Source organism: Nannobrachium achirus (assembly GCF_963921795.1).
Source record: "Nannobrachium achirus genome assembly, chromosome: 23".
Classification (NCBI taxonomy): Eukaryota; Metazoa; Chordata; class Actinopteri; order Myctophiformes; family Myctophidae; genus Nannobrachium; species Nannobrachium achirus.
The window spans coordinates 46310600-46321222 of NC_137830.1; the positions used below are offsets into that span (position 1 = coordinate 46310600).

Sequence of the window (10623 nt, forward strand, 5' to 3'; positions counted from 1 at the left end):
ATATGCACAGTGCACATCCCATAACCCACCCACTGCACATCATTTCGGAGCTCATATCTTTGAACGGGTAAGGGCTAGTATTATGTATTTATTCATTTATTTTAACTCCTCATGTATTTCTTTTTTTCTTCTTCCAGTCCTGCCATCCTTCACCAAGATGCCCATGGACCTGAGCATTCGTGCTGGAGCCACAGCCAGGCTTGAGTGTGCGGCTGTGGGACACCCTTCTCCTCAGATCGCTTGGCAGAAAGACGGAGGCACCGACTTTCCCGCTGCCCGCGAACGGCGCATGCACGTCATGCCCGAGGACGACGTCTTCTTCATCGTCGACGTGACGACGGAAGACATCGGCGTTTACAGCTGCACCGCACAGAACACAGCCGGAGCGATATCGGCTAACGCTACGCTAACTGTTCTAGGTGAGAACGTGCAGTGTGTGCTGTTGAAATCACAAACGATAATTGTCCAAGTCATGACCATCATTTCAGTTGAAACAGCCACTAATGTGAACAACGAATAACACTTGTTACGGTTGGTTTTTAACCACTTATGAACGAGTACCAAAAATGTGACATATCAGCTATTTTTGTACAATTTAAGATTTTTATTTATTTCACCTATGAAGACATGCCCAAAACAGGGACTCCAGATTGAAAGTAATTAAAGACAGGTGCCATGACTTTTTACCCCCTAAAACATGATCATCAGGTATTATGATTATTCTTGGAGGAAGATGTTTTTCAAAAAAGTGTACAGAAAGTGTTAAAATTATGTTTTATGTGGCCACACCCACCTGTTCATTAAGTATACCTGGTTGTCAGGTAAGTGTTGACAACAGCTGAAGCCTCACCCACGACTGTTGTTGTATGGTAAAAAGGGGAGGGGATGATTTTATTGTGTCAGGGGTGTATTTCGATTGGGCCTTTTGACTCAGAGGCTTCCAGCTTTCAGGAAGAAACCAAAAATACACAGGGAAGACATATTTGCATATTATAACCACACCTGGGGGTCTATTAGAGTAATGTTAACTCCATAGTAGACAGGTCTTATCCTACAATCTTTTGATAAAAGGGTGTACCAAACTTTTCTCAGTTGATTCTAATGTATTTTTTCCTGTAGAATCCATTTCTGCCATGTACATGTGCATATTTAACGAGATAATTAGCATATTGACTCCAATATGCAAATTATCTCATTAACGATGCATGATACAAAAATGTACATGGCAGAAATGGATTCTACAGGAAAAAATACATTAGAATCAACTGAGAAAGGTTTGGTACACCCTTTTATCAAAAGATTGTAGGATAAGACCTGTCTATAGACACATGTATACAAAACAGAAAAGGCACAATGGCACCACCTCTTTAACCAAACCTCTTACCCCTACTGGATCACTGCTCGTCACAGAAACGCCCTCCTTCCTGCGCCCTCTCATGGACCGCACCGTGGCCAAGGGCGAGACGGCCGTCCTCCAGTGCATCGCCGGCGGCAGCCCCCCGCCACGGCTCAACTGGACCAAGGACGACAGCCCGCTGGTGGTGACCGAGCGCCACTTCTTCGCCGCCGCCAACCAGCTCCTCATCGTGGTGGACGCGGCGGAGGCGGACGCCGGGAAGTACACCTGCGAGATGTCCAACGCGCTCGGCACGGAGCGGGGCAACATCCGGCTGACGGTGCTGTCCAACCCCAACTGCGACTCCGGGTCGCAGGGCGGCATAGGGGTCGGCGGGGCGGCGAGCGGCGGGGGCTCGGACGAGGACGGCTGGACCACGGTGGGCATCGTCATCATCGCGGTGGTGTGCTGCGTGGTGGGCACCTCGCTGGTGTGGGTGGTCATCATTTACCACACCCGCCGGCGCAGCGAGGACTGCAGCGTCACCAACACGGGTGAGATTTGCTATTGAAAAAGAATATTGACAAATATTGAAATAACTGACTCTTTACAACAGGGGTTCCCAGCCTTTTTGTCACCACAAACGGGCTCGCAGTTCATGAAATGGTCGTTAATAGGTGGAGTCGTTTGTCGCGACGCATCTGTTTTTAACCCAAACTCAACAGTACCAAAATAGTAGTTGACTGCTATTTATTTAGATATTATTATACTGTATATATCATTATATCATGTTATATCATTGAGCTATGGAGTTGGTCTTTATCCACAAGAGGACGATTACGAAAGGTAATGTTAACCAATATTTCATGTCACTGTCTCAGAAATGAGTTTGGACCGGTGGAAACCTATAGCTAAACTTAGAGTGACGCCTTATTTGACCTGGGTTAGGCTACACCTTTTTGGTTGAAAAGACTAGGATAAGGATTCATCAGTGATGTCACTGTTTAGCGACAGTGAGATCGAACATGGATGTACACCATTATGCTCGAGGTTGGTTTTAAAGACACCAAGGATTCGTCAGTGATATCACTGTCATGCGACAGAATTGTTCAGACTCGAAGTTGCCTGCCCATATTTCTACAAGAGTCAACACCAGGCTAACAGTTAGCTAAACAAATGATGTACTCACGTTTGCATAGTCAATAGCACTACTGTCCACATTCCAGTACATTCCATCACTTAGGCACGAGTCCCGATCACATTAACATAATCTTCATGTATGTACATCCCATTACAGCAACGTAACGTTACTCTTTTTAATTTGCGGAGTTCTTCACCGGAAGTGCGTCCGGCCGTCAAATATGTCCGACCGGAAACGTGCTGCGGCACAATAGTTCCACAATAGTTAGTTTTTTCAAAAAACTTTTTTTTAGCGCCGCGAACCTCTAGTATTTCTACAATCTCCAAACTAGGCACCTGTCCGGGGACCGGCGGGTGGGAACCTCTGCTTTACAATATATTGACATGCCAAAGATATGTTTTAGAATTGATGAACAAAATGAATATATTGTATATATATATATATCCATTTTTTTAAGTGGTTGCATCACATGAGCTTATGATTGTGCTTCTGATTGTGCTACAGATGAGACCAACCTGCCCGCAGACATTCCCAGCTACCTTTCATCTCAGGGGACGTTGGCTGACAGACAGGATGGCTATGTTCCGTCTGAGACTGGCAGCAACCATCAGTACATGGCTTCCTCAATAAGTGGCTTCTACCTGCAGCCTAAAGACATGAATGGTATGACGTTCATTTTGACGTTGTGATGTCCATTATGTCCATATATTTAAGAAGAGCAAACGGAATATTATCTTGGAGCAAAAGCATCTAATTGCATCAAATGTCTTTATGGCGTGGCTCTGCAAGAGGCTATTCGTTTGTGACACGTTGTGTATGTGTCTGAAGCTAATCTCTTAATCAATCAGTGCCAAACTTTGTATGGTTTGTATAATTTTAACGGAAGTCAGTTTGGCTGTATGCAGAAAACCTTGCCCAGATTCAGTCATACGTCATAGATGGTCGTAGATAACCAATGTCTCAGACTGGTCAGTCAGAGGTCCACATCGGAGCCTACAGTATGTGGATTCTGAGATCCACATAATGTCCTAACTCAAACCTGAAGCATCATTACATTCTTTTTTTCTGTTTTTGTTTACCCTCACAGGTCTGTGTCAGCTGGATACAGGAAGTGAGACCGACATGGAGGCATCTATTGATCCACTGATCTGCCACTATCAAGGACCCGTTGGCTCCCTGCTTCGCAGGGACAACATGTACACAACAGAGCCATCTGACACCTTCACAGCTTTAGGCTGTGCCATCGATCCCAGGCCCATGTGCATTGACTCCTACAGTGGCAGCCTGAACAGGAGAAGGGACTACTATCCATGCAGCGGCTCCCTGGCGGACCCCTTTGACCACGGCTCCTCCAGTGTCCTGATGCAGCTCCCAAACGGCAGCCTCCACCACGGTGGCCTCCACCAGCTGGTTGACGGGCCCTCGCCCACGGACGAGGTGGATGGGAACGACTATGGACGCGCTCACGAGAGGATCTCCCCCTCCAGTACCTTCATGGGTAGGTGTAGACCTGGAACACACACACACCTACACACACACTCACACACACACACACACACACACTAGGGCATTCACCAAATATTCGAATATCAAAGTCACTATTCGACGTTGTTCACCGAAGTCAAATATTTGCCTTTTTTTTCTCTCTCTTTAAAAATATATATAATTTATAAAGCTTGGCTAGATAGGAAGTCATAAGAATGAGTTGTCAATGGTTCTCAAACCTTTTTAGGCAGTGACCCCCAAAATAAACATATTTGAACTGGGGACCCCCACCCTGACAAGCACTTGGAATTGTAGGTATTACATTTAATGTGACTCGGTTCCGCAGATAAATATTGTGAAAATAGCAGATCTACATGCTCACAACGCCTCGCAACGCGAGGCGTTGTGAGCATGTAGATCGGCTATTTTCACAATGCTCGCCTCTTGCTTACTTAATATTTGACAGTTTGACCAGTCCTGTCGAATATTCGACTATTCGAATACTTTGAGGTCGAATAATTCGAATACTAAAAATCACTATTCGTGAATGCCCTAACACACACGCACAAACGTACGCACGCGCGCGCACACACACACACACACACACACACACACACACACACACAGGCAGGTACTTTACCCCTGTGCCACCTGAGCGCCCCAACCTAGATTTTGTAACCAGTAGAATCGCGTCATAATGGGCAAACATCCTGCAAATAGCGAAGAGAGATTAAGAGAACGAGAGTATAGACCACTGGGGACACCGATCAACATAGTGCAGGTGTCTTCAACAGGGGGTCCGGGACCCCTAGGGGGGTCCTCAGAGTTACTACGCGGGGTCCTTCAAATCTTAGTGTGATAGAAACCTTTTTTCTCCTTTTTTCTATTAACCACTTGAACCATAGTGTCCATATTCTGAGAACTTTAGCCAAAAATAATAGAGCTTGTAGATCGGCAAAGATAGGGTGACCATATTCTGAAAATCCAAAAAGAGGACACTCTACCCGGCATATATATATATATATATATATATATATATATATATATATATATATATATATATATATATATATATATATAATTTTTCCCCCAATTTTTTTTTCTATTACTAGTTTACCGCTCAATTATGCCCTATACCACTAATAGCCTATTATGTATTCAATTTTGAGGGGGTTCCAATTGGACCCTTTACAAATCTAGACATCCACTGATAAAGTATGCCTTTTGGCTCCTGTATGAACGTTCAGCTTTGTAACTAAATAAAAGAGAGGTAGCCCATTATTCAAACCGCCGTATCTTCTGCTTTACAAGGTTGTAGAAAAGATTCTGTCAATTTAGTTAGCAGAAGAGCTCTCACCTCGCACAGACTGTCTTGTAAGCTACTTTGCAGTGTTATGGGCTTGAAGCAGAACTTTTATAATTGTAAATGCCTAAATGGACACAGAAGACTACCAGCTTTGCTGACAGAACGCTCTGCTTCTCAATGTTGGTCACTCGCACTTTTTGTGCATTTCATCAGTGATTGAAAGCCGCGGTCGTCGCGAGCACCTTCGCCTCGCCGATACGCATCCGTAGAGCCGTCTCCCGTCATTTTTAGACCAGGATTGAGGGAATAGCAGGCAAGATTCCTTCACCAATGTAAACACAGTTGCTGAGGGAGTGAGCATTAATAGCGTTTGCAGTTCGTTTGGCTCTGCGCTGCGCGATCTGCTGCAGAGCTCTGCTCTGCTCTGCCTCTGATCTGAAAGCGATACAGGCTGAGGGAGGGAGGGATCGCAGGCAGTTCCGGGGTTAGCGCCTCTCACAGTGTGTTTCCAAAAGAACCATTGAACGTGCATTGTAAATGTCCGTGCTTAAACTGTGATATGCGCGAAACCCCGGACATTTGAAGGAATTTATAAAACCCCCCCGGACCGGCCGGACAGCCCCCTAAAAGAGGACATGTCCGGGCAAAAGAGGACGTATGGTCACCCTAGGCAAAGAGGCGTTATGAGCTTGTATTTCGGCAAAGATCTTTGGTGTAGAAGGGAAAAAGAGCAGTAGAGAAAGGTCAAGTTTATCAAGTATTGACGGTTCAAGTGGTTCAATATCTGAAAACACAAATTGACATGAAGCCAAAATACACTGACGATTGTGCTGTCAAGCAATGAAACCATATGGAATCTATGAACAGGGTGTGGGGGTCCCTGCTTCATCTCTCTCTCTCAACTAAGGGGTCCTTGGCCTGAAAATGTTGAAGACCCCTGTTCTAAAGAGATATTATAGATGGTTGATAAATGAGTGTGAACTTCTCTGAACTTATGGATTGTTATGTTCTCCCCCAGGAACATTTGGTAAATCTCCCTGGAGGCCTCAGCAGGAACTCAACGCTGGGTTTGGGCCACCTCCCCTGGCCCTGCACAACGGCATGACTCTCCACGAGAACCCATATGCAGCGCTAGACACGGACTCGGACCACGAGGATACCGTTCACACTAAGGACTCCAGGTCGGAGACCAATGGCAATTTTTACCAACAGCCATTTCATGGGAGCAGGACTGACCCCATACATCATGGCAGCACAAGCACATAGCTTAGTATGGTGCCCAACAAAGGAAAAGAAGAAGTGAGCTTCTTTTGACCCCAAAACAAACAAAAAAACTTCTACCTCAGTGAATGGACACTTTTTTTGTCGTACGTCGAGACGTACCGGGCAATAGCCCTTATTTCAGTAAAAAGACTCTGCGAATATGCAACGAGTGAATGTAAAGGACAGTGCATGCACTGTTCCCAGAAAATGCAGAAAGCGATGTGAGGAGAATATTACCGGCAAAGACTGTTCCCGTGTGGGAAAGAAAATGTTAGTTAAAGAAGATAATGAATATATGCCTTTTTTATACAAAGTTTATTATATTTTGTAAATTAAATGTGTACAAACAGATTCAATTATTTTTGCTTACCTTCATTGTACAAGTGTTTTGTGTCATGCAATCCTGCCTGTTCAGTTATTCCAGCCTAAGCTTTTGTTTTTGTTTTGTTGCTTTGAACGAAGCAACTTTTTGCACATACCCAAACATAATAAAAACCCCTAAACATGTGCTGCTACATAAACTGAAGTTCTGTGAGTCCCCGACCTTTGTTGCTGTCTTTTAGGGGTAAGACAACAAACAAATTGATTATTTTTAAAAGATAATCGATTGTAAGGACATTTCTGTCTTAAAAGAAATGCAGAAAAACGTACAAAATGCACATGCTTTTCAGTTATATAACCCATTTAGGCCTGAACACATTATTACGCAATATTTTATGCTTTAAATATATAAAAAAAAGCAGATATACAAGCTCACAGCACGGCACCGAGTGCCGCGCTGCGAGCTTGTAGATCTGCTATTTTTGAAAAATCTTGAAAATTTGTGCAAATCTTTGAATATTTTGACCCGTGTCTTCTAAATCCTTCTAAGGTTTTTTTTTTTTTTTTTTTTTAACTATGTTTCTGCCAGTGGTTCTCAAAATGTTTCATGCCAAGGACCCCCAAAACTACATGTATTTGGCCACGGACCCCCATCTCAAAATATGTTGTTCCAGGGACCCCCCCCATCTCAAAATATTGTATCAGGGACCCCCCAGAAGCAAATATTTCACTTTCAAAAAGATATATTCAAAGACTTGCCAAAAAACAATATATATATATATATATATATATATATATATACTGTATATATATATATATATATATATATATATATCACGGTTTTTCAAAAATAGCAGATCTACAGCTGTGAGCTTGTATATCTGCTATTTTTCAATAGCTAAAGCATTCAATAATTCTAGGCCTAAAGGCCATTGATAGAATAATCACTACGGAAATAATCTAATACTCGCAGCCCTATACTGTCTTTATCGTTGACACATCATGGTGCTGTGGTGGGAGGATATGAAACAGCTTGCTGGGAGGAGGAGGAGGAGGAGGGGGGGGGGGGGGGGGGGGGGTGTTGATACTGGCATTTCGAAGAAGAACCACAGACCGCCAAGGACGGCATGTGCCTGTCATCAGCCCCCCCACGACGAGAGAGAGGTAAAGAGAGAGAGAGAGAAAGATGTTATGCATGGCTGTTTGGTTGTGCATATTAATGTATGTGTGTGGCATTTCAGGACCGTCGGTCTGGCGGCGTACAGACGCTTCTCTGGGTAGAGTTTGTGATGAAGGGCTTCCTTTGGGCTAAAAACGGAAGTTCCAAGTTAGGATAGCTGGTAGTGAAAGACCTTGAGCGTTAATGGTGGTCCAGTAGAATAATAGCAATCGTCATTGTTTAGAACTTTTCATAAGAAAGTCACTTTAATAAAAAAGCACAATACAGCTGGTTCCAATCGGCGTCAGTGAGCTGAAAGTCAAAGACCAACCCTTCTTTCCTTCTCTGATGTCTTCCTCTCTGTTTCTCACTTTTATTCACTGTCTGAAGCTCTGTTTAAAACCATGCAGGATGGTGGTTGCTAGCCTAGCTGCAGCCATACCATCATCCACCCATGTTAAAACAAGGAGGGAATGATACTGCGGTTAGTTAGCTAGATGCCTTAGTATCTAGGCTGGTTATACCAGGCTAGGTGGTTGGTTGCTGCTTTGGGTGAATTCAGCACATGGAGGCTTCAGGCTCCTCGGTTCATGACTCATTCCCCGATCCCAAACCCCCCTGCCTGCCCCTCCCCTCCAGCTTATTCACATGTAGGTTTGTTTTTTCAGGCCTCTCCTTTTCAACATGGGGGGAAAAAGGTGTGCTTGTGCACTCGGCTAGCTGTTGAAACTTGCACTTGGAAAGCATCTTGTGGGCTCCCCGACTGCCACAGTGAAGCCGTGTTTATGAAATGGCAGATTCACTGCAGGGCCGTGGCGGTGCCAGGGCTTTGGAGGGGATTTAGTCAGAAACCCTATTCAAGGACATAATGTTTGAGTCTAAAACTCAATCTGCCAGAGTGGAAAGTATTTAGACTGAAAGGCAGTAAAACATCTTTGATTTGTAATAATTATCTGCCTCCAAGAGGTCTGTGTTTTGACTCATGGTGCTGGTTTGTATTTGGAAATGATGACAAAAGGTTTGTTTTCACAGGGTATGTTGTTTCAGTTCTCATCGTTTTCGCCTGAGCAGTGTTTAAGTACACCTGGCTGTTGGCTGTGCTGTCCTGCCTGGTTTGTGCGAATTTACCCCACTGTAAAGGAATGAAGGGGTTTGTTGGAAGTCTTGCCAGTTCTTTGAGGAGCTTGCGATTAAGACAAGATGGTGGAGCCACACACGTCCAAACACCTGGGAGACAGCTGCTGCTGCTGCGAGTGCTGCTGAGGCAATTTTCAAGGACTGCTCGACTTCCTGCGAATCACGTTATCTCAGCCTGGTGTTGCACTGGTTTGGAGTCAGGGACGTGCTGGCCATTGGGAAAAGCGGGACAACTCCCGAACGGCCGGTTCATTCCAGGCCGGCCATTAGGAAAGAAATAAAAAATAAAATGTCTGCCTTCGTTCCATTTTGGGGGCTGGGCGGCCAACAAAGTAAATCGTCACTGTCGGGCAGAAACCTTGTATCTCCAAGTTTCAAATTTGTAATTTTTTTTCGCAAAGCCCTGCTTCATCATACAAGGCCGTCGCACAAAAGTAGTGAAAACAGCAGATCTACAAGCACACAACGCCTCGCGGTGCGAGGTGTTGTGTGCTTGTAGATCGGCTGTTTTCACTCGTTTAAATCATTTTTAAAATGATAAATACAAAACAAACGGTTTTGGACATACAAGGTTTCCACCCGACAACGACAAAATTTAACTCATGTAATTGGCCCACTGGCTTGTCACTTGTCATGATCTGAAATGGGAAAATGTTTGAGTAGCAGCAGCGCTATAGAGAGAGATCTCTCTCTATAGCGCGCAATGAGGGCCTCTACAACTCTTTTTCCCGGGCTGAATCAGGGGCCCAGCACGTCCCTGACCGTCATCATAATGTAGCCTATAAGAGCTAAATGATGATCTACGTATAGTGGGTTAACAACAGATCCTTGTCACAAGAAGTTTTAAATTACCGGTGATCCTCATATTTTAAAGGGTGTCTTGTATGATATTTGGGGAAAAGCATTCAGGCCTTTCTGAGGTTACAGTGTGATGTTTGGTTTGCTTGTAATGCATGTAAAGGTGTTGGGAAGCATATTTCAACCCAATTGTCCCTCAGGAAGTCCAGTATGAATGTGACTTTGTATTTCCTGTTTATTTTATCGCTTGTTTTTTGTTGTTGACAGAAATATGTCATTAGAAAGCAAGGTTGTACACTCCGCTAAACTATGCAAGTCTTAATTATGAGTGTGGCTGTAATTCACCTACAAATATGTTGGTCAGACCAAAATGGTTTATTTATTCCTCTGGGAAAGTCTTTGAAACTGCTTGCAATAGAGAAACAATTTGTCCTGTAACAAGGAGGATGAAGGGTGGGGAGGTTTCAGAACCAGGAGTCTCCTGCGAAGACTGCAGCCAGCTAGAACCTTAGCATTTCCAGCCGGGGGGAAAAAGAAAACACTGGCCAGATTGCAGAATAATTTCCCCTCTTTGATTTTGGCTCCAGAGAAACGAGACAGGAAGTTGACTATTCCTCCAGACCACCAATGACTGGCAGCAGGGATGACTGAGTCCTGTATATCCCCTGGTCTCAGAT

At 44.3% G+C, this 10623-nt stretch overlaps 1 protein-coding gene across 1 annotated transcript in view; it reads left to right on the top strand.

Annotated features, from left to right (window-relative positions):
• lrig3 (leucine-rich repeats and immunoglobulin-like domains 3) overlaps positions 1–8133 on the top strand; it is a gene marked incomplete at both ends in the record, with an annotated part of 40999 nt that extends 32866 nt beyond the window's left edge. The window contains 6 exons of the mRNA XM_080754399.1: positions 138–419; positions 1411–1890; positions 2982–3140; positions 3565–3975; positions 6287–6449; positions 8094–8133. Of these exons, the coding sequence (XP_080610525.1) occupies positions 138–419; positions 1411–1890; positions 2982–3140; positions 3565–3975; positions 6287–6449; positions 8094–8133 (1535 nt within the window). The remainder of the gene's footprint in view (positions 1–137; positions 420–1410; positions 1891–2981; positions 3141–3564; positions 3976–6286; positions 6450–8093) is intronic.
• Between the last annotated feature and the right edge of the window lie 2490 nt (positions 8134–10623).